General features: G+C 44.8%; 2 protein-coding genes across 8 annotated transcripts; one reads left to right on the forward strand and one right to left on the reverse strand.

Moving 5' to 3' along the window:
- Window positions 1-5,502: 5,502 nt before the first annotated feature.
- On the reverse strand, window positions 5,503-14,605 carry TADA3 (transcriptional adaptor 3). Of its 6 annotated transcripts, none has more exons than XM_056804613.1 (10): window positions 14,466-14,595; window positions 11,507-11,571; window positions 10,594-10,822; window positions 9,974-10,224; window positions 9,667-9,772; window positions 9,299-9,440; window positions 9,065-9,168; window positions 8,301-8,410; window positions 7,827-8,012; window positions 5,503-6,072 (listed from the first exon to the last, which is right to left on the reverse strand). In XM_056804613.1, the coding sequence occupies exons 2-10, from the start codon at window positions 11,527-11,529 to the stop codon at window positions 5,880-5,882; spliced, it is 1,344 nt and encodes a 447-aa protein (XP_056660591.1). In that variant the 5' UTR covers window positions 11,530-11,571; window positions 14,466-14,595; the 3' UTR covers window positions 5,503-5,879. The 6 variants fall into 6 exon arrangements, with proteins under 6 accessions (XP_056660591.1, XP_056660590.1, XP_056660594.1 ...); XM_056804612.1 differs by having other exon boundaries at window positions 9,667-9,814; XM_056804616.1 differs by lacking the exon at window positions 11,507-11,571 and having other exon boundaries at window positions 14,466-14,605.
- ARPC4 (actin related protein 2/3 complex subunit 4) lies at window positions 14,469-23,559 on the forward strand. Of its 2 annotated transcripts, XM_056804621.1 has the most exons (7): window positions 14,469-14,559; window positions 14,956-15,074; window positions 16,002-16,120; window positions 17,229-17,340; window positions 18,524-18,619; window positions 20,270-20,440; window positions 22,773-23,559. In XM_056804621.1, exons 2-7 carry the CDS (start codon window positions 15,072-15,074, stop codon window positions 22,776-22,778), a joined length of 507 nt encoding a protein of 168 aa, XP_056660599.1. In that variant the 5' UTR covers window positions 14,469-14,559; window positions 14,956-15,071; the 3' UTR covers window positions 22,779-23,559. The 2 variants fall into 2 exon arrangements, with proteins under 2 accessions (XP_056660599.1, XP_007500260.1); XM_007500198.2 differs by lacking the exon at window positions 14,469-14,559 and having other exon boundaries at window positions 14,940-15,074.
- Window positions 23,560-23,611: the final 52 nt, after the last annotated feature.

A 23,611-nucleotide genomic window follows, 5' to 3' on the forward strand; every position in this document is an offset into this window, starting at 1 on the left:
CTTGACCTCTGGCCTTCTGATCTTGTTTGGGTTCCAATCATAGTTTTTCCACCACTAATTAATTGCACGAGGAAAGACCCTGAAATCTCCCTTCTCTCCCCTACCTCTAGGAATCCCAAACTTCCTTCAAGACACCTTCTCTGATTCTCACTTGGATTTTCTCTCCATCAAACTATGTTTTACTTTGTATGACGGTGTGCAGTGTTTTAAACCACTAGAGTTTAAGCACTTTGAGGGCAGGGACCCCTTTGCTTTGTATTTTTAGCACTTTGGCAGCTGCCTGACACATGCTTTGTAAATGCTCAGTAAGAGAACAAGCTGGTCGGCAGTAAAAGCCGTCTCCAGAATCAAGCCCACAGTTCACCCGTCCCACCTTACGGGGGCCCACCAGCTTTTGCCCCTTCTAACTTCCTTAGTTGCCAGGGAGTTGAGTGCCAGTCTGAGACAAAGTGCTTTCCAGAGATGTTGGCATCACATAAATTGCCTTATTCTTTTAATGATTTCACAATTTATATTGCTTTTCTGCTAGTTTTTTTAAACCCTCACTTTCTGTCCTTGGAACAACTCTTAAGACTGAAGGGCAAGGGCTAGGCAATGGGGGCTAAGTGACTTGTCCAAGGTCACACAGTTACCAAGGGTCTGAGGTGTGAATCTTGAAATTTCTCAGACTTGTGAATGTTAAAAATTTCCACATTGGGGAATTCTCCATTGGAACAATTCCCTACTGGGAACATTCCCCATTTTGACAGTGAGAACTCTACTTGGATCAGAAATGGGAGGACCTCTGCTCCACCCGTACTTGGGACTGCTTTGGGGGAGAGAACTCCTTGCTAAACAATGAGGGTACTTGGGCCCATACTTATAATGAGGCAAAAAGTTCTTTAAGCCATGCCTATTTTTAGAATTAATACAATGGGGTGCTAAGTACCTATTAAAGGTCAGGCAACTTGTAAACTTGCCAGGAGCAAAGAGGTGAAAACTTATTCAGAAGCTTTTCTGGTTCAAACTTACTAAAGGGATTAGTCGACCCAGCAGTGAATTCAGAATGGGCTGTCCTTTAGAAAACGTCTACTGTGATTGGTAGATGGAAGAACTTAGGGGAGGTGACATGGGAGAAACCCCCTATATAAGAAAAAGCAGAATCTCTTATGAGAATCCTTTTGGAGAATCACTTGAGGAGAGGCTCTGGAGAAGGGAAGCTCTTGGAGGACAGTCTCTAAGGAGGTCTCGCTGGAGCTCCTCTGAGGGGACTCTGTCCCTCTGGAGGCTCTTGAGAGAGGCCCTTTGAAACAGTCTCTGGCTGGAAGGCTCTTTGAGGACTCTGGCTGGAACTCTCTCTGAGGAGACTCTGTCACTAGAATCCTTACTTAGACAGACCTTGTGGTGAGTGATAAAAGATTGACTGACTGATCTCTCTCTCTTAAGGCTCAGGTCTAGGCCATGTTGGCTTAAGGCCCTTCATACTTATTTCCTTTTTCTCTCTTTCTCTCTTTTCTTTAATTCCTCATTGTATTATTAATTAAATTCTCTACAAAACCCAGTTGACTTGGGTATATTCATAATTGGGAATATTTCCCTGGCAACCACCTTATATTTGATTTAAACCCAAGACACTGTAGTGAAACATATTTTCTGCGGTCACAATTTACTTACCCACTCTTATATCTACTACAATTTATATCTTCCACTATTTTAATTATTACAGTTTAAGCCATATAACTATTTTAAATGTAACAGAGGCCAGATTTGAACCTAGGATACCTTATGTGTCTAGGCCTGTCTCCTGCCCCTGCTAGTTTGTTTTAGTCGTAAAACTCTGACGTTTATTTTTAACATAAAAGCTATATTCTCCATAAGGATTCAGAAGGATTTCTCATGTATGAAGGAATGACACCAGTTCCAGAAGTTTCCTTGGGAACCTTAAGTGAGGATGCTAATTTGATAAGACATCTCGAGGTCCTCTTAGCCAAAGCCCATCCAGATTTCTGTCTTGCCGAAAGATCAGAGCTACCAAATCCCAGTCTACAGATGGCATTTGCATCATGAGAATGAGGAGGGAAGGTGCTCAGTAACAGGGTAAAGGGGCTCAGCCCCAGCTCTGGGTCCTACTCGAAATGGAAACAAACTAAAAACATCCCTCCCCACCCCCAAAACATAGTTTAGCCCTCTTCCCAGCGCTTGAATTTCCCCAAGCGAGTTTACTCTAGAATGACGGCGATTAATAGGATGGGATGGAATGAAGCATAAATTCCCACCCACGACTTTCGCCTTATTTTATCTGGTCTAATCATTGCAAAAGGAGCTTTGCCCACCCCTCATGTTTTCTGGTTTCTCTCCTGGCGTCCACAGATCCACCCAGCTCTCCCCTTTCCTTAACAAAACCTCCTTCCTTGAACCCACTGCTCCTGCCCGCCTCTCTTTGACAGCTTTGGGATAAAGACGAGACCTGTGATTTCTCCCCTCCTGGCCGCTTCTCAGTGGCCTTGCCAGGATCAGCCTCGGCTGGGCAGCCCTGTTGTAGGTTCGCCCTTCGGCGCTCCGGTATCCCATCCCAGGGGGGCAGGGGTGGGTAATCCTCCTTCCACAGGGTCCCATCCGGCCCCTTCTCACACGATTCCCTCTACTCTCTGCTGCTATCAGCCTGTCTAGCCTGTGGCCGGAGCCCTCCTCTTTGGCTTTCCGAAACCACAGGTGGCTTCAGTGACTCATCCTGCCACTCCTCTGCTCAAGACATTTCGGTGGCTCCTTCTTATCTGGGCCATGGGTTGCAGATTCCTCTTTCTGGCTTTTAAAGTCCTTCCCCCTCCAGCTCGAGGCCATGACCTCACCCACTCTAGGCCCAAACTGGCCTCCTGGCGGTGTCTCCCAGCCAGGATGCCCTCCGGGCTCTCCAGGCTGTGCCCTGGCAGTGCTCCACACTTGCAATGGACACCTCCTAGGATGGAGCCCTTCCCTAATTTCCCAGGAGCCCGCGCTTACTTTGTATATATTTAGTATCTCCTTCTAAAGGTCTCTCTTGGCCATCCCTCTCCCCACACAGCGTGTGAGCTCCTCGAGGCCAAGGGTTGTCTCAGTTTGCCTTGTATCCCAGGGTCCTACACCCACTCACTCCTCGGTGCCAGGCACGGTGCTAAGTGCAGAGGAGGCAGAGCCAAAAGACAGCTCTTGCTCTCAAGAGCTTCTTCTGTCGGAGGGCACTTGTTGCCCAGCTGGCTCAATTTAGTAACAGAAAAGGTTCACCAACTTGGTACAGAGGAAGGCTATGATTTATGAAACGTGGCCATGTCCTAGAGGCAGACAGTGGCACAGGGGCTAGATCTCCAAGCCTGCAGTGAGGAAGACCCAAACTCAAATCTAGCCTCAGGTACTGGCTGTGTGACCCTGGGCTTAGCTGTCTGCCTCAGTTTCTTTAACTGTAAAATAAAGCTGATAATAACAGCCAAGACACCCCCTCCTCCCCCAGGGTTGTTGTAAAGAGCAAATGAGAGAAGTGTAAAGGCAATTCCTGGCATAGTAGGCACTTAGTTAACATTTATTCCCTTCTCTTTATCCCCACCAGGAATTTTGGGTTCAAGTATCAGTGCTAAAGCCTCAACTCTTTCAATTTTCCTTATTTTTTTTTCAGTCTGTCTTCTTTACAACTTGCATCTTAGTCATAGCAGCATCAGACAAGATGCCTCTGAGGTTTCTTCTCCCTTTTAAATCTATGATCCTAGCATCCCGTAACATTTTTTTTAAACCCTTACTTTCCATCTTGAAATCAATACTGTGTATTTTGGTTCCAAGGCAAAAGAGCAGTAAGGGCTGGGCAATGGGGGTCACGTGACTTGCCCAGTCACATAGCTAGGCAGTGTCTGAGGTCACATTTGAACCCAGGACCTCCCATCTCTAGGCCTGGCTCTCAATCCACCGAGCCACCCAGCTGCCCCTCTCTCAACACTTTTTTGCTGAAGTCCTTCCCACCCTTAATTTCTGTTCTGTTGCTGAAGTCAGCAACTCACCAGTAGCAAGGAAGTTATTATTTTGCATTCTCCAAGTTTCATTGTTTTCTCCAAACATTACTGCATTTGTAATTCCTTTTCTCTGGCTCCACTGAGATGAAGACCCCTAACAAATTATTTTGAGGGATGGGGGTGAGGGAAAAGATGAAGGAAGAATTTAGTGTGGGGGTCAATCCTGGGTACCAAAAACTGAAAATCAAAGGAATACTTTCAAAAAGCTGCCAACTCCCACTCCGGCCCTGAAACCTTGGAAATTATGTATGTCTGGGCTCAAGTTCTTCCTTTGCCCAGAGGTTCATTTATGCCTTTTCTCTTCATCAGTTCCCTTTTGGCCACAGGCTAAGAAATCGATTTTTGGAAAGCCCATGACCTTCTGCTGCTTGTCTGCTGTTTGGCAGGGGTCAGTGAGGCCTTAGTATGTACTAAGCTGTCCTTCCTTCCTTTAGTCATCCTTAGAATGGGGAACCAGGACAGCAGTAAGATTTAGTTCAGCAATAATAGCTGACATTTATATGGTGCTTTAAGGTCTACAAAGCACCTTCTAAAAATGTCCCCATGAGGCAGTGGGAGATCAGCCTACTCTTAGCCCATCTTCCCTATCCAAGGGAATGTTTGCCATTCAAGGCCTCCCCCAATTAACAAACACGCTATGTTCATTTGTTAACTAGTTTGGAACATGGGAGTTTCTCCACAGAAACAATGTTATAAATGTTTAGGTTCCCAAGGAGGTTCTCAAAAACCTACTTAAACAGAAAATAGCCATGCTACAGGAGTTTCCCACTGTTTCTTTGGGAAAATCCATTCCAGTTCTAACTGGGAATATACCAACCCCTCCTTGAAGTGCCTTGCCAATGAAGGAAGTCCTTCCTATTGCATTTGGGGGATTTCCACTTCCCCCTCCCCTTCTCCCTCCCCCATCCCCTACTGTGACAATAGAGAGGGATTTCTGGCAGAGGTGAACCTTCAAGCAGAAAGGGATAGTTCTAAGTCCAGAATTCCTACCTCTGAGAATAGTAGACTCCTCTTCAGCCATCTGAATGGATAAGATTTATTTCTGACACTTTCTTTGTTGGGAGGATCCTCCCCATTTAATATTCATTCTCTGAGACCAGGCTCATTTCAGCCCACCTTTTCTCCTCTGATTTCCCTAGCACTTCTAGGCTATATCCAATAAGGACCTCATTGTAGTCTGCCCTGTATTGTTCTCTAACTTTTCACACAATTAAGTCTTTTTTTCCTCCAAATATGGAGAATTTCTCATAGGACATGGACCATGTTTTCTCCTTCTTTTGTATTCCAGAGTACCTAAGTATAGCAAGGGGTATGGCAGATGCTCACATCCGGGAGACTCTGGGTCCTTTATTTTCCCAACCATCCCTCTCCAGGTTCACACTTCAGGCTTAAAGGGAGAGATGACCTCTCTCTCACTGTCACCTCCTAATCCCAGTAATCCCACTCTGGTTCCTTCTCTCTACTCCAAGAGATGACACTGGGACTTGGATTATTTTCTTAAAAACCAGAGCAGTCTGTTTACTCTAAAGTTTACACCTTAGAAAAACACAGGGGAAAAGTTCTTAGAAGAAAAGAGGGGGAAGAAGGGACAACAGCCAGGTCCAGGGGAAAAGTGAAGCCTGGCCCAAGTCACCAATCTCTCATTAGAATTCGTCAAGCACAGTCTAGGGCCAGCTCCAGCCCGCTCCTCTGGCTCCCTGGCAGAGGTATTGTCTAAAAAAGTCCAGTGGAGAGGCAGCAAATATACAGCAACTCCCACCCATTCTGCCAGAGAAAGGGACTGGGGTCTTCCCATTCTTCTAAGCATTAAGGTTTGGGAGATGGAAGAACTAAGAGGCAGGGCAGGAACAGAGAGGCCCAGCCTAGCTATCCATCCAGAAGTTTAAGGATGCTCTCCCGCTCCTTCAGTGTTTTCCAGGCCTGGTCTTTTTCCTTCTTGGTGGGAGTCCTCTTCTTCTGCCGGGCAGCCATGATCTTCCGGAAGGCATCCATGACCTCGTTGTCTGCCATGCGTACCCGCTGCCTCAGCTCTTGACGATTCACTTCTTCTTTTGCTAACCTAAAAAGACCACCATACTTGTTCAATCCTAACTAATTCAGAGAGCATGGCCAACTCTTCTGTTCCTTCAAAATCCCAACTAACTTCCATCTTCTAGAACACTTTCCCACTCTGAACCCCTAGTTTGGTCACCATCCCACAGCTGAGCTCTCCATGTCCCATTCCAGTCAAAAAACAAAACAAAAACCAAGAATCTTTTAAAAAAATGTTCTAGTCAACATTTCTAATTGCCTAATTTCAAAACAACACAATTCCAAAACATCTCAAGAATCTGCCTAGAGCCCTGGACTTCACCATAAAGCATGTCTTAACCAATTTTCTAGTCACATAGGCAGTCTAGAGAAACCTATGGATCCCTTCTCAGAATGTTTTTTTAATAGCATAAAAATATAATACAAAGTACTATCAAAGGAAGCCAATTATATTTAAAGTTATCAAAACATTAAAACAAAAAAAAGTTCACAGACTCTAGGTTAAGAACACTATTTCATCTTCTATTCCTTGCTTAGCCTGGAAATACTTGAGAGGAGAAAAGCCTTTTTTTTTTTTTCAGCCAAGTAAATCTTTGTGTATTTATTACATGAACTACTCCTCTGCTAAATGTCCCAGGGGATGCCAAAGGAGGGGAAACTCCAGTCCCTCCTCTCAAGGAACTTGCAGCCTGGTCACTTCTCTAAATGGGCTATTAAAGGCCACTTGTTTTCTAGAGGAGGTTAAAATTCTGGCCTAGACTTTGACTTTAATTAGCCTTGGAACATTAGGCAAGTCATTTGTCTTTGGACCTCAGTTTCCTCCTATGATTAATAAGAGAGATGAGATGTACAGAGAGAAGTGAGGGAGATGCAAAAAAGCTGTACTAAGCCATTTGTTACTAACATATTAAGCTCATTTTTTTTTTAAATTCTACATGGCAGAAGTCTATAGTTTCTTGAACAGTTCTCTTCTCTGTTCTTCTGTGTCTTGAAATATTTTGATTATTGATCACAATAAAAAATGAGTGGGATAAAATACTGTAAGTTGAGGTCATGTGTTAGCTTTTGCTTAACTTTTTTTCTCTGAAGGTCACTAAGGCAGAGAAAAGAGGTATATTTATAAATGACTGTGATGTAACAACAAAAGACATCAATAAAATATTTTTTTAAATGAGGGTTTGGACCAGATTGTCTAAAATCCTTCTAACTCTAACATTCCAGGATTTCTCCCACAACATTATCCCTTCGTGCCCTAATATATTATTAGGTGGATTGACTATGAATCTGCCCCATCATGCTTCTTTAAAGCATGCAGTATGCAGTTGGGCACTACTCAATGGGTACCCCAAAACACCTCAAATATTAATGATTCCACATGTGTGGCCATTCCCACTGATGAGGATACACCTTTGCAGAACTGGTATGGCAAAAACTTCATCACCTGATGGCTATCAGTCTCTAAGGAGGAGCTCCTATGCACTTAACTGGGTGAGAGTTCCTGCCTCTCAAAGCCTTTCCAACTTTGTGGTATCCACACCATGACTTGTGCTCCAATGGCACTGACTTCAAGAACTTAGTGTCACTGTCACGCCATAATGAGGCAATACAGAAAGACTTTAGAGGGCCCAATAATAGCTGCTTACTTTTTTTTTTACTTTAGAGATGACCCCATTGATGTGAGTGGCACTAAAATTCAGGAATGGCATCATCCAGAGTCCAGCAAGACAGGGGACTGACTACCCAAAGCTGTAGTTCCCAGTCCCTATCTGTGCTCATACCCACCTCAGAAGATCATGCTTCTTGGTTCGGTTGTGAGCACTGAGTGCCTTCAGTTCAGCCTGCCGCTTCCTCAGCTCAGCAAGGACTTCATCCTCTGAGTCCTCAGCAGGCCTGTCCTCAGACTCCAGCAGGCCCTGAGCTATCAACTCCTCTTTTATTCGTCCCTCCAGAGACTTGGTATGGGGGACACTGTGGATGGGTCAGATGGTCAGTGTCCCCTAAGCTTCACATCATGCCACCACCCTCTCTCCCATCAAAGGACAAGCTTGGTAGAGTATCCAGTTCTGTAGAAAATAGAACTGCTTCAGCAGCTACTGAGACCATCCCAGGACTCTCATCTCTTACCCCTCTTCCCTAGAGGCCTCCCCATTTGAAGTCAGAGACCCAGAAGAGTCAGTTGACCCTCAGTTAGAAGAATGAGCAGAGACTGAGAAGGAATGGGGTGAAAATGGGTGAGGAGGGGGGAGCACTACTCACCTGAATGGCTTGTTCTGATTTCTAGGGGAGGTACTGGCACCATCAGCTCCAGACTCTTTGCCAGACACATCTGGGATAGGGGAATCTTCCATCGGGGAGATAATGTTTTCCTAGAAGGCCATAAAGCAAGACAACTGCTTTGACTCAAACTCAACTCTATTCCTATAAAAGTCTTCCTTTCCCTACTTCCCAGGCTGAAAGGTCAGCCCTTCAACATAAAGCTGAAATATTCTTCTTTCAATCAAATCATATCTTTTCTCCCTCACAAACCCTAATCTTGTCTAAGACCAAGTGTTCTAGCCACTACAATGACTGTGGCAAACACCTTCTCCCCTAGAATTTATGAATGAAAAATACAGCCAACTATGGTCTGAATAAGTTTCTTAAGTTTTTCTTAGGTGTCTATTCTGTATCCCTCCCCCTCCCACAAGCTCTCAGAGAACAGGAACACCTTAATTTTTTTTCTAACATTCCATGGCTATTTACCCCCATGATAAAGGGTTCTACACAGGTTGAATCTTTAGGAACACAGATTTAGTACTGGAAGGAACCTTAAAAGTCAACTAGTCTAACCCCCTAATTTCACGGATGAAGAAAAACTAAAACCTAGAACAACTAAGTTACTTGCCAAAAGTCCCACAGGCAACATTAGAAACCAAGTCCTCTTATTTAAAGCTAGAGATTCTTCTGTAAAACTGCTTTAGTCCTATTCTGAGTTCCCTGAACTACAAGATCTTGGGCACCCTAAGAATTTAAATCCTTACCTCCACCAAAGCCTGTAGGAGTCGTTGAGTCAGAGGGCCAAAGGGACATCCATCTTCAGGCTGCTCGTGCTGGGCCTCTGATTTCTTAAGCAGTGCATCCACATCTGGAACCAGAGATGGGCAGAGGATATAAAGAGGGCAAGTGGGTTGTAGAACACAGCTTAGACATTTTCCTTGGGTCTCACAGGGATGATCAGGAGGAAAAAGGTGACCCCATTAGACACAGAAGAGTACCTTTGGTGTCCAGTTCTGTCAGTGGTCCCATAATGCCTTTCTTCTTGTCAGCTACAGCTGCTGCTCGGGCTCCATCTTTCTGTTCTTCCAGTAAATCCTCCTGGGCCCAACGCTGGGAATAGTGCTTCCCCAGAGGTGGGATCTGTATGAAAAAAAGGAAGCAACCAACCTCAATAAGATAAAGACCAGTCAAACCAAAGAACCTGTTTTGCATCTTTTTTCCTTCCTTATTCAATTGTAACTATTTCTGTGTGTTTCAGAACCAGAGCTTGAGGTGGTCTAAGCTTCAGACTAAATGTTTCCATCAATCCTTAATACTCCCTGCCCAAAACAGGGTCTGACAAGGGGCGGTGCTCAGAAGGGTCTACCTTGTAATGCTCAGCCTCATCTTCTGGGGGCTTCAGCAGCTCTTCCAGCGTTCGTACTTCCTCACTGGTGATGTCAGCACAGTACGGTTCCACGGAAGCCCAGAACCTGGGAGCAGAGCCTGGCCCTGAGCACAGACAGTCCCCTCGCCTATTATCAGCCACTGTATTAAGTATCTGCTAGATGGGTGGTCCCATTCTACATGCTTATCACAGAGAACAATGACAGCCCCCAGAAGAACAGAATCCCCCCTGGGTTCCCTCCCAATTTTTGATAACCCATTTCCCTCAACTTCTCCCAGCCCTGCACCTGTTAGGAGCATCATTCTTGGGAATCCGGGGCACATCAATGGGGTCATCTGTGAACTCATATTCCTGAATCTTGGACTGGAGGTTCTTGGACTTGGGCCGGCCAGGGCCAGGACCTGGCCCATGACCTGCCTTCCCTTCCAACTTCTGTTTTTTGGGCTTGCCATGTTTTGCAGGGGCTCCTAGTTCATGGTCCCGGCCCAGCTTTAGGAATCGACGGTCACCTTTCTTATCCTGCCAGTCAGTCAGGATCTGAAAGACAGATAGACAGTTATTGAGGGAAAGAAGGAAGCCAATGGAATCACTTTCACCCAAGGAAAATTTAGAACTCAAGGGATATAAGTCCACAAAAAAATAGGCTGGTGCTAAACTCCTAATGTGAACTATAACTCAAATATTCAGCTGTGATTGAAGTTATCACTTTCTAGGCAGTCTTCCCAGGCTACAAAAGCACTTCCTTCCTCCAGTACTCAGAGCAGTAATTTTGGTGTCACTGTGTACCTATGTATAATGACGTCTGCCTATTCCATTCATACTTGGCCTCATTATCCAATATGCATTCTCCTCATTTCTCCTTCTACCCTATAGTTAGGATGGGAACAAGTTAAAGGAGGGAGTCACCTGGGTCTCAGCCTCTAGCACCCGAAGACGTCGGCTGGCTGAAGAAAGCAGTGTCTCCAGCTCCAGCTGTAGAGTGTCAAGCTCCTCAATGCCAATGCCATCATCTTCTGAGCGGGCCAGCACCGCTGTATATCGGGGACATACCTTCAAGTGGTCCACTGACTTGAAGTCATGGAACTGCAGTGGGCAGTCCTTTAGCTCACTCATGGCCCTTGTATGCTCTATAGGGCTAGAGAAGAAAACAATCAATTTACAAGAATTGGGAGGTTGTGTGGAATAGGAGGGTCTATATAGGGAGGTTGGCCCTCAAATGTGGCCAGGGTATTGGGATGGCTTAACTTAAATGTAAACAGTAATTATCCCCACTCTTAGGATGTCACTTTTCTCTCTCATTCAATCTCTTTTTTCCAAAATCAACCCTAATTCTACCCATCCCTCTACAATCATCAGCTATGTCTCCCACTGGGCTCTTGATCTTATTCTATATCATAAGTTGTTCCCCCTCCCACAACCCCTAAATTTCTCCCTTCTTTTATCTTTTTAATTCTTCTTTTTCCTCATTTAATTCATAAGCACTCATCAAGCACCTATTATATACCAGGCACAGTGCTAAGTAACATAACTCCAAAGACAAAAAGAAAATAGTCTTTGACTTTGAGGAGTTTATATGATACTAAGGGGAAACTATATTGTAAATAAGTCCTAAAATCATACAACATAAATACAAATTAATTTGGGAGAGAGAGTAACTGGGGGAAATCCATAAAAATTTTTGTAGGAGTTGGCATTTAAGCTGAACTTTGGAGATGATCAGGACAGTCTTTATAAAGACATAAGGACAAAATGGAAGAAGTGAGTAGGCAAGTGGACTAGTTTGGCTGGGATGCAGAGTGATAGAGGAAGAATAATTAACCTGGAAAGTTGGGCTGGAGTCATAATGTGGAGAAGTGTAAATGCCAAACGGAGAAGTCTTTTATCCTAGAGGCAATAGGGAGCCACATAAGTTTTCTGAGCATGGTAAAGGGGGTGTGAATAAATTCAAAGGGACAGATTTGAAAATGTTATCAAGTATTTGGCAATTGGTTGAACATGGGATGTGAGAGAGTGAGGAGTTGAGAATGAGTCAAAGGCTTTGAACCTGGATAATGAGAAGAATATTGAGTTTTGTTCTTATTTATATAAGTATTGTTTCCCCTCAGTAGGATGCAGCTGCCTTTGACTGCAACTGACAAACTGAGAGGCAGTATGGCCTAGTGCAGCATTGGAGAACCTGTGAGTTTGAGGGCCCAGAGGGCAAATTCAATCTACCAGTGAGTCCCTGCATTACTGGAGAGAGCTGAGGGAGAAAGTGCTTGCTTTAGGAGGCTGGACAGAAGGGTGAGGCATACAAAAAATGTCCTTGGGTGCTAGGAAGAGGGGGAATGGAGCAGCTCCCCAGTGCCTGATCTGCACTAGTGCCAAGGCTGGCCTAGTAGACAGAACATTCATCAGGAATAGGGAAGGGAGTAGGGGGGATAGGTCTAAGAAGAAAACTAATAAGTTCTATTTTAGACATGCTGAGTGTGAAGTGACTACAGGCCATTTTGAAGATGATGTCTGACAGATGACTAGTGAGACAGGGTTGTCTCAAAAGAGGATGACTAGATTTCAAAGGATTACAGATTTAGAGTTGGAAAGAACCTTAGAGGACACAGAATCTGATCCTTTTTTTGCCCTCTCATTTTTCAGAGAAAACTAAGATATATAGTAGTTCAGTTAAGTATCTAGGGTTATACAACTAGTGTCTGAGCAAAGATATGACCCCAGATCCACCCAACTCCAGTATAGTGATAACTCTTTTCACTAGGCCAATGATGGCAAACCTATGGTATAAGTGCCAAAGATGGCACACAGAGCACTCTGCTACCCCACCCCCACCCCCAGTTCATTACTAAAAAGGCAGATGACATTTTTTCACATCACCCTCCCCTCTGCCCAGCAGCCCAATAGGAGTCCTTCCCACCTCCCCTGTGTGTGGAGGGGCAGGGGCACAGCATGCCATCTCTAGGGGGGTGGGGGGATGAGGGCAGGACCAAGCACTCCATCTCTAAAAGGTTAGACTTCACTGCACTAGGCCATGAAATTGGGAGGGCAGCTGCATCCTCCTAAGGGGAAATAATATGTATACAGATAAATACAAAAAATGCATGTTAAATAAATACAAAGTAATTTGGGGCAGGAAGCAATTATAAGTAAGGAAAATAAAGAAAACCCTTTTCCTAAGAGATGAGAGAGATGATAGTTGAATTTATAGTAGCTGATATTATCACGAAGAAAGTATAGAGAAGTGAGCCTCATCGCAGCCCAAGAGGACACTGTTATTGGTGCTTCTGTATTTGGGCCCAGTCCTTAGGACTAGTGACTGAATAAGTACAAACTAGTCTTCTTGAGCCCTGTATCTACTAACAGGCATCAGAAACTATTCAGCCTTCCATCCATCTTTACTTCTGCCTGCCATTCCTTACCCTCCTTCTCACCCACCTACCTTTGGCACAGTATTCAAACCAACCACTGCTTCTGGTACAGACTCATCAACTGACTATATACAACTTGCCTCTTCAGACACAAACTCTTTTCCTTCTTTACCATGTTTGTTAACTCCCCCAATTAGAATGTAAGCATCTTGAGAGCAGGAACTGTCTTGTTACTCTCATCCTCTCCATGCTGGACTTCCTTCATGATACCCCAACCTAAAGGCTCATTCCAGTCCTAGAACTCACACCAACTACCCTTGGTTCCTGATGCCTCTCCCTGTGACTGGATGGTTCCTCATTGAACTTCCATTTAAGGAGGATTGTCCAGGCCAACCCAGTCTCATTCTTCTTCAGGCTACATTCTGAATTTCCACTACCAGTCCCAAGGTCTTCTTTCCCCATTATAGTGCAAGTTCCTTGAGGTCAGGGACTTCCTTTCTATTTTGTATCTCCACCACTTAAGCACAGGCCTAGAAATAGTAACTGCTTAATAACAAGGATTTGCTTGTTGGCTTGATGATGTTGGCACTAGCATGTACTTAATAGTGTTCATTCATTTGTTTAAAGAATACTGAGGAGAGGGTAAGAGGACAAAGAAGGAACCTGAAACCCTATGGAAGAGAGAGGATCTTGGAAGAGACTAAAGAAAGGTGTATGGATTCAGGACAGATCTACCCTCTCACCACTCTTCCCATCTGCTCTTAATTCTCAATGATCTTCCCCAAAGATTCCCTCTCCTAAATCTGCCTGTTTATTCTCCTTTAAGTCTGCCTTCTTCTTACTAATGGTGCCACAAAGTCCATCACCTCTACCACCATTCTCAGATTATCTTACCCCCTAGGTGGTTCCCCATGAGGCTCCCACTTGTCTCCCCTCATTACCTTACCCCATTCCTTCATCCCATGCCCTTTCACTCCCTCACATTATAGCCCGTCCTTCCCCAAACTTCCACATTCCCTAGCTCTCTCACCAATCTCTTCACTCACCGCATTTTCCTCCCCTACGGCCTCCCTGCCCACCCCTCCTCATTCCTCCTGTCTGATCATCCTCCCATGCCCCTCTTCACTTCTTGTGTTGTCCCCCCTCCCCACGCTCCTTAACCCCACACCCCTCTCAATCCCAATGTGGTCCTCGGTCCTCACCCCACACGCCCTCTCAGCTCCCCGCCTCTCCTCGCTCCCTGAGTCGCCGCCCCCTCCCCACGCCCCCTGACCCTCTTCAATCCGTGTAACCCACCCCACCTCATTACCAGAGTAGTCCTCCCCAGTCCTCACCTCACGCCCCCTCGGTCCCCCCGCCCCCTCCCCTCCTCGTCCCCCAAGTCATCGCCCCTTCCCCACGCCCCGGTCCCGCCTCCACCTTCGCAGCCCGAGCTCTATCCGGATCCACGAGGCGCGCGAGCCCGGCTGGTCTCAGTCCCTCGCGGGAGGCGGGCGGGGGTCCTCGAGCGCAGGTAACCGCTGGCCCAGCGGGGACGGGCGGAGCCGCCCACTGCGGCCCGGGGGTGGTGCAAAGGGGCCGGGCCCACTCTCGGGCGAGGCAGGGGAGCTGGAGCGTCTCAGGCCAGGGCAGTAACAGACCGTGGGAGGGCGGGGTCAGGACCGGAAGGGGCGGGGCGATTCCGTGTCTGGCCCTGTCCTAATATGGAGTCAGAACGGCGAACTGGGCTGTACCATGTGTCGGAGAAAAGGGGATACAGGAGAAGAATGCTGAAACGGCAGTGAAGGACAGACACGGCGGGAGCTTTTACCATTGTGACAATTATTTCAAAATGTTTACTGACTCATTGCTAAGAGGTTTATGTGATATGCAGGGAAATAAGGAGAACAACTTGTTTTTCCTGCTCCAGCTGCCCCTACCCTCGGAGCAGCGGTGGTAGCGCTCGAACCTGGCTCCCGGAAGAGACGGCGCCCTGGACCCTGTGCACTCCTGCACTTCCGCTTTCCGGCCTAGCCAGCACCAGCAATGGTGAGAAATGGGGAGCGTTCGCCCAGGGACCCCGAAGGGACTGGGAGGGCGAAAGCTCCTCGACGGGGCGGGAACCGAGACGTCCTGGGGGCTGGGGAAGAGCTGGGGCCGATGGAGGAAGTAGGGCAGCCTCCCTGGGGAGGAGCCCAGGAGATTGAGGGGGCTGGGGGGGTTAGAGGGGCAAAGGCACGGAGAGCGAATGAGGGGCCTGGCAGAAGGGTGCAGAGAGAATGAAGGGCTAGGTGGGGAGGAGAGGGTTGAGGGTTCGGCGGAGGAAGAGGAGGATCTGGGGGTAGGAGGAGCAGGAACCGGATGGGATGAACGATGGGGAAGAATAAAGGGGCAGAGATTCGAAGGATTGATGTTGGGAACGATGAAAGGACTGACAGGGATGGGGAAGACAAGGGAGAAGCATGGAGGGGCAGCTAGGGTACAGAAGGAAGGGGAAGTGGGCACGGAGGAGGAATCCAAGAGAAGGAAGGAGGCATGAAAAAGCAGGGTTGGATCCCAGTCCTGCACTTGTCAAACTCGGAGTGACCTTGACCAAGTCATTTACCTCAGCTTTAATTTCCTAATCCTCAGTGATGTGTGTGATGCCCACTTCCAGGGTGTAATTAAAAGCACTTTGTCAGGTGTGTAGGACTACATGAAGCTAATTATCATTGGGAAATGAGAGGCTGCTGCAGTGGTCCAAGGTGAGGTTGGGGACTGAAGAGCACAGATTACAAAGGTCAGGTAGCCCACCAAACAGACATTGCCACCTTTCCAGCTCCAGTCACCTGGGTGGGATGGCTAGCACAGCTCTTCAGGTCAGCCAGTGACAAACTAACAGTACTGTTTGTTTCCTAGCAAGAGTAACTGGAAAAAAAATCCCTACTTTTTGTGATAAGTGCACCCAGATCTGATTCCTTATGTTTTTCCCTATAGACTGCCACTCTCCGCCCCTACCTTAGTGCCGTGCGGGCCACGCTGCAGGCTGCACTTTGCCTGGAGAATTTTTCCTCCCAAGTTGTGGAGAGGCACAACAAGCCAGAAGTGGAAGTCAGGTAGGAAAGAAGTGGTGCATGTTGGGTCTCACTTAGTGGGAACTGGTGGGCACCCTGAAAACCAGTGCCAAGAGCCAGTGAAGATTGCAGGTCCAAGTCTGCAGGACTGTCAACCCCTCAAAGTTGGGACATGCCAGGATGGTGCAGTACATATGGGTAGAGAACCTTGTGTGGTTATTTCAGGGATTTCATAGATCTCTTGAGTTACCACTTCCTCTTTTTCTTTACCATAGACCGAGAAAGGGTATATTGATGACATGATCTTTTTTTTTTTAAAATATATTTTATTTGATCATTTCCAAGCATTATTTGTTAAAGACATAGATCATTTTCTTTTCCTCCCCCCCACCCCCCATAGCCGACGCGTAAATCCACTGGGCATTAGATGTTTTCTTGATTTGAACCCATCGCTTTGTTGATAATATTTGCATTAGAGTGTTCATTTAGAGTCTATCCTCTGTCATGTCCCCTCAACCGCTGTATTCAGGCAGTTGCTTTTCCTCGGTGTTTCCACTCCCATAGTTTATCCTTTGCTTATGAATAGTGTTTTTTTCTCCTGGATCCCTGCAAATTGTTCAGGGACATTACAGCGCAATTAATTGAGACGTCCATTACGTTCGATTATACCACAGTGTATTAGTCTCTGTGTACAATGTTCTCCTGGTTCTGCTCCTCTCGCTCTGCATCACTTCCTGGAGGTTGTTCCAGTCTCCATGGAACTCCTCCACTTTATTATTCCTTTTAGCACAATAGTATTTCATCACCAACAGATACCACAATTTGCTCAGCCATTCCCCAATTGATGGGCATCCCCTCGTTTTCCAGTTTTTGGCCACCATGATGACATGATCTTAAAGAAATAGTGATGAGTACAAAAATACTAGATTGACAATTAAATGGCTTAGGCTATATTCCACGCTGATCAGTCCTTATTACTGAATCAGTATATATAGATAGAGGATGTCTTTGGTTCCTATTTTGAAGCATCTGTGCAGTTAGCTAGAACATGCCCACTAACTTGGGCTTTATCTTGGTTGGTGACTATAGGACCTTTGTGGATTATGCCATCCACTCAATGACAGTGAAATCTTTGATATTGCATTTATAGGAGTAGCAAAGAACTCCTGTTACAACCTGTGACCATCAGCAGGAATGAGAAGGAAAAGGTTCTGATTGAGGGTTCCATCAACTCTGTTAGAGTCAGCATTGCTGTGAAACAGGTAAGTTTAACAATTGAGAGCTGCTAAAAATGGGAAATTGATAGTTTGAAATTCTGATCACTCTGAGGACTTATGGCACTGAGATCCCAGAGATTGTTTAGGAAAAAACTTAGTAAAATGAAACAGATTGATGTTTTAAAAGATAGTCTTACTTTCTGGGACCTAACCCTAACTATTTTATGGAAATGGTCAGTGTGGCGGAAAAAAGATTCCACATCATGAAATAAGTAGAAAATTGAATCTTTTCAGGTTGTTGGGTTTTGCAGGCTATAATGAACAGAGAGTCCCAGTAGTAGGTTAAGAGTCACAGGGGAGCCTGTTCTGTCTTCCAGGAGTTGTGTGGACTTGGACAGGTCACAAACAGAGGTTATGGTTCTAGGAGCTTCAGTTGTTCCTTGGATAAAATGAGAATATATTACTCGAAGAGGTCCTGTGAAAACCAAATGAAATAGTTGAACATACTTTATAAACATAAAATGATATGTAAATCTCTGCCCATTTATAATGATAACCCAAATTCAAATATTTTAATGCATTAAGCTGTACTAAAAATTTTAGCAGCATGGTACACTGACCCAGTCCTCTTTCCTATTTTCTGGGGCCAGACCTTAGGTGTATTTTTAGTGGAATGAGAGAGTAGCACACTATATGTGTATGCCATCTGGAGGAAGGCGTTGAAACCAATTCCTAGGAATGAGAATAGGTCATGTTATTGCGAGAGTTCTTAACCTTTATTGCATCACGACTCCTTGAGCAGTCTAGTGAAGCTAATGGAGCCTCCTCCTCACGCGGAAAATATAGAGGGTTGCAGTGGAAACCAGTTATATTGAAATACAGATATGAAAACTATTAATGACAAGTTCATGGATCCCTGGCTAATAACCTTTGCGTCCATGTAACATTACAATAATATTGTTCATGTGATATTGGAGACGGTCCCTCCAACTTGCTTAACTCTTCTTGTTCTTAAAGAAGATGAATTTTTTTCTTTTGGTTTCCAGAACTTAAGTTTATTGACATTGCAGGACAACAGCAGCTGAACAGTCAGCCTCTATATTATTGAACTATGGGGACCTAATTGGGTGTGAGCTGCTGAGGACCAGAAGTTGTAATATCACATCCTCCTTTTGTGCTCTTGAGCTTTGTAGAAACTTGTTGGTTTGTTTTTTATTGGTTGCTGTAGGCTGATGAGATTGAGAAGATCCTTTGCCACAAGTTCATGCGCTTCATGATGATGAGAGCAGAGAACTTCTTCATCTTGCGCAGGAAGCCTGTGGAGGTGAGCTAGAGACCTGAAGCTGAAGCACTTGACCAGGAACAGTATTTGTAATTGAACTTTGCTAGATTAATAACTGCTGGCCTGTGTAATCAGACAGGATCCCACGAATCTTCAAGATTCAAAATATGTCTCATTTTTGTGATGTGCTTATTTTTCCAACTGTCTCCATTACACATGAGATTCCAGATAGGATAGGAATAGTATCTGGGACAGCATTTCATTTCATGCATTCCAAGATTCTTCCTGGATTGATGATTGTCCCTGACCTAGGGACACATGAGAACAAGCTTCCTGAGACCTCTCTCCCTCTTGGTGGTAGGGAGCTTAAGATCAGAGATTACCATCTTGAAATCTTTCTCCAGGCAATAATCAGTGAATTTTTTTTCTTTGACTCAGAATGAAGGGTGTCAAGGCTTAGAGAGAGACATTCTTCCAGCTCAAGAGCTTTGGGTAAATCAAAGAAGTATACGATAACAATTTTAACCTTAAGAGTATCTGATCTAGCTGGGGAAATATAATAAAATTTTTCATTTATATTTCATACACTATCTCATTCTATCTTCACAACCATTTAAGGTATTCCTTTCCTCACTTTTATAGTTTATTAAACTAAGACTTTTGAGAGGTTTTGGCATTGCCCCAAGGTACCCCACTAACTAGTAAGAGATTTACTGGAGACCTAAACCCCGGCATTCTTACTTCAGTACTTTGCTCATTCTATCTAGCAGTGGTGGCACTGCCAGTGACAAGGTTTTGGGATTTCAGATTCCATTGTATCTCTGGGTTTCATGTAATCTTAGGGTTTAAAGCTGAAAGGGGTCTTAGGTCTTAGGACTCATTTAGTCTTACCCCCAGTGTTGTATAAATGAAAAAACAAAAAACTTGAGAGTGTGACTTGCCCAGGATAGCCCAATTCTTCTGCAACCACATCTAAAACTCTTCCCTATAGACTCAGTATTTCTCAGTTTCCCTCTCTGTAAAATTTGAATGGGCTAGATCTGTAAAAACTTGCATCTCTATAATCCATTGATTCTATGGTAAATGGAGCAACAGGTGTTCCAAAAATAGGACTTAAGGGGGAAAATCCTTCAAAACTTTCTAGGTGAAATAACTCTTATAAGATCAATGCTAGATAAAAAGATTATATAGGATTGCCATTATGTCATAATCAGGTTGAGCATGCATTTCCTTCTTTCCTCCAAATCCCAATTTCTTATACCCAACCATCCCATAGATATGCATACAAAAAAGTAGAGAAGCTTTGGATTTAGTACATTAACAATTCCAAAACGGTAGATATGTGAAAGATAAATATAGCATGTGAGAAGATTAGGGCTTTAATGCTCCCCACCTCTGAGCCTAGAGTGATGATTGAGACTTTTTTTTTTTGGACTTGGCCAATGTGAGAATTTATTTTGCTTGACTATATGTGTTTATAGGGCTTTTGTGTTTTCTTTCTCAGGGTGGTGTTTTTTTTTGTTTTTTTTTTTTTTTTTTTTTTTTGCTAAAAAGGTGGGGGTTAAAGGAAAGAATATAGAATAAGGGAAGATACATGGCCTGCAAAGGCCCCTGCTGCCCATGGCCAAGTGCAAGGTGAGAATGAGGGATGCCAAACACAACTAAATTGCTAATTTTTTTTCTGTTTCTCAGGGTTATGATATCAGTTTCCTGATCACAAACTTTCATACAGAGCAAATGTACAAACACAAACTGGTGGACTTTGTGATCCACTTCATGGAGGAGATTGACAAGGAGATCAGTGAAATGAAGCTGTCGGTCAATGCTCGTGCTCGTATTGTGGCAGAGGAGTTCCTCAAGAATGTAAGGGATGGGGGCAGCTAGGTGACTTAGTGGATAGAGAGCCGGGCCTCAAGATGGGAGGTCCTGGGGTCAAATGTGGCCTCTGACATTTCCTAGCTGTGTGACCCTGGGCAAATTACTTTACTCCTACTCTTCTGTCTTGGAACTAATATATAGTCTTGATTCTGAGATAGAAGGTAAAGGTTTATTAAAAAAATTAGGATGTTGAGGAATTTGCATTTTTCCTTAGGGAACAATAAGGCTGGGATAGAAATCAAATAACTTTTTTTAGTAGAAAGATGATGCTTAGAAAATGGAATTTCTTTCCTGAAAAATTAGTGTTAGAAGGAGCATCTGAGGCTGCTCTTTAGACCTATCTTTGGAGGCCATCTCTGAGAGATGGAGTGCTTTTTCCATCTCTTAGGACATCCCATGGAGACCTGTTTCTATCATCTCAAAGTTCTAAGCAGGAAATTCTTATCTATGCCACATTCACATCTGTCATTAGGAAAGTTAGGTTGAGTGTTGTGCAAAGAGACAGTAGGTGGTAGTTTTGCTTGGTTTGCATAGCTTAGAAGTAATTTCATATTTTCTTTCTGACTTCTCTTTTTCAGGCTTACTGAGCTTGATTTCTCCAGCCAGTTTTTAATTTCTTTTATTTACTCATAAAGTTGTCTATTTCTTTCTAGTTATAGGAACCTTGAGTAAGGGAAGACTCTTTCCAGATAGTGTAATAGTACTTAGCTGGTGTGCACGTGTGCATGCCACAGAACTTATCACCAGATACTTCATTTAATATTTATTGATAATGAAATCATGCCTAGGAAGACTAGACCCTGTCTAGAAGTGCTATTTCCTAACATGAGAGTTACTAGCAGCTTCTCCTGGGGTTTATTAGACCTGTGGAAAAGAAATGAGATAACCACACCTCTGGAGATGAGAAGCTTAATTCAACTGATAGGTGTTGAAGTGTGTGCACTTAAGGCACTGTATTAGATGCCCAGAATGTATAAAATAATCCCTGCCCTCAAGGACAGTCCAGTTAAATTGAGAAGATGTTATGTGGTAGCTTAACATCAAAGGTGGAGGATGCTTTGAATTCATTATGTACTTAACATAAGCATCTATTGAACCTATTGCCCCAGGTTGAAAGTAAAAGGATTCTGTATCAGCATTTCTAGAATCCATCATCTTATCCTTGTGGGCACTTTACTGATACAACTTACAACCATCCCACACCTTAGATAGTCTACTAAATTGCTATGGCAAAAAATAAAATAATCTGGTTGATAGCCAGCCCTCTAGTGACAATAAGCCTCTCGAAACTAAGCTGCTTGTTGAATGACACCTATTATTGTCACTGGCTCTTTGAAGCTTTTCCCCACTTGGTAATAGAACTTGCTAGAGTTTACAGTCCACTGGTGTCAGTTTCAAGGTCCAGGGCTGCAGCCATACCCAGAAAAGATCTAGCTGGAGGACATTGATGGAGATATCAGTTAACAGCCATTAACATTCACTATGGTATCGAGCATTGTTAATGTGCACTGGGGCAGAGCAAAGAAAAGGGTGTGGGGTGTGGTGAAATAGTCTCTAGCTTTTTTAGGGACTAAAGGACCTTCCAAATTCAGGTGGGGACAAAGAAAGACAGATTGAGAATGGGAGAATATCAGAAGTTATTTCATTAGTGTAGACACCTCTTTCGGCAATGCAGATAGCTACCCCTCCTTCCCTTAATAGAAATCTCCATTCCTTGCTCATTGCCTACTTGCTAGCCCTTTGGCAACATATCTCTGGACCAGGCTAGGCTAATCCTTAGGTAACTGTTTGCCAGCAGACCTGTACTCAAGAGTCCTTCCAGCTTGAGATTGGACTTGCCAGAACAGGAAACATAACCTTCAAGAATCCAGGGATACAGCTGCAGAATGATGAGGCATCAGAGTTGGATGGTAGTATTTAGAATAACCGATAAACACAAAGCCCTGGACCTCTCTTTCCTCCAGACTAAGAGGCTGTATATAAGGTCCCTTAGGAGTTCCCAGACGTCTCCCCAGAGATCCCCGAGCTGAGGAGGAATAAGGAGTAGTGTGGGCCTTCCAGTCTTAGTCACTTAGCCCCCATGGTGGGCATGACTTAAATGCTTGCTGAATGAGTCATATCTAGTGGGAATGGGGGGAGCTCTACTAGGTAACAGGAGATAGAAAGGAAGAGGGAAATTCTTTCAGCTTTGAAGACCATAATGGAATGGTGAGGGTTAGTTAGATGAATTCTAAAAAAGTGGGAGGAATTAAAGGTGACACATCAAGACATGAGATCTTGCACCTAATCCCAGTTTTCACCTTTGCTTTCTTCACAGTTTTAAAGCATCTGACTGGATCTCTCGGCTTCTCCCTCTCTCATCCTCTCCTATCTCTGCAAAGCTGCCCTGGTGGAGCTCTGAAGAATGCTGGGGCGAGGGGGAGGAGCAGGGGTTGGGGATGTAGGCCCGGGATGGAGAGCTTGCTATCTGGAAGAGAAAAACAGCAGTAGACCTGCAAGGCCAAACCCAGTGGGTCCACCTGGCCATCCATGTTCAGTCCCCTGGGCTGGGACAGGTTTTTTTTTTAATGTCTTGAAATTTAAAACTCTGTGCTTGTAGGATACTGTAACCTTTTGTCTTTTTTTAAACAAACATAACCACCTCCAGTTGCTTTACTGGTCGATGTGGGTCTGGGCGGGCCTGGAGCCAAAAGGTGACTGTGGCCTTCCTCCTCCCCTCCCCAGATGTGCAGGGAAGAGAAGTTCAGACTATTCTTCCTTTCCCTTTCTTCCCAGGGGCTTCTTGGCTTTCTGAGGTCTGCCTGAGGGGTGCTACCTAAAGATGGCTTGTGGTAGGGGTAAAGTATAATGAAAGGCCCCCATTGGGCCCAGGAGCCCAGAACAGAGGCAGGTTCTTCCATGGGGAGGGGAACCTCTGTTAATATCTGCCTTCTGGGGGCCCATCACTGCCCTTGCTAGAAGTCCCTAGTAGCCGCCCCTGCCAATCAATGCTCCCACCCCTTTGCCTGCCCTCACTTCCGCTCTTGCACTCATTGTGACTTTTCTGAACCTGGTGACCTCACACCCCATTAAAGTCTTTTCCTGCCCTCTGAGGGGCTGCATGATCTCTGTGCTGTGTGTATAAACAGGGCAGTAATGGGGGTGAGGGGAGTGTTG

This window comes from Monodelphis domestica, chromosome 7 (genome assembly GCF_027887165.1).
Source record: "Monodelphis domestica isolate mMonDom1 chromosome 7, mMonDom1.pri, whole genome shotgun sequence".
In the NCBI taxonomy this organism is placed as follows: Eukaryota; Metazoa; Chordata; class Mammalia; order Didelphimorphia; family Didelphidae; genus Monodelphis; species Monodelphis domestica.

Coding starts and splice junctions, on each gene's coding strand:
- TADA3 (XM_056804612.1), bottom strand. CDS start 11,529: ATGACTCCAGCCCAACTTTCCAG. Junction 10,823..11,506: donor ACTCCAGCCCAACTTTCCAG/GTTAATTATTCT, acceptor TTTCTTCTCTAG/CCCTATAGAGCATACAAGGG. Junction 8,013..8,300: donor AATCAGAACAAGCCATTCAG/GTGAGTAGTGCT, acceptor ACCCATCCACAG/TGTCCCCCATACCAAGTCTC.
- ARPC4 (XM_056804621.1), top strand. Junction 16,121..17,228: donor AAGCCAGAAGTGGAAGTCAG/GTAGGAAAGAAG, acceptor TTGCATTTATAG/GAGTAGCAAAGAACTCCTGT. Junction 18,620..20,269: donor TGCGCAGGAAGCCTGTGGAG/GTGAGCTAGAGA, acceptor TCTGTTTCTCAG/GGTTATGATATCAGTTTCCT.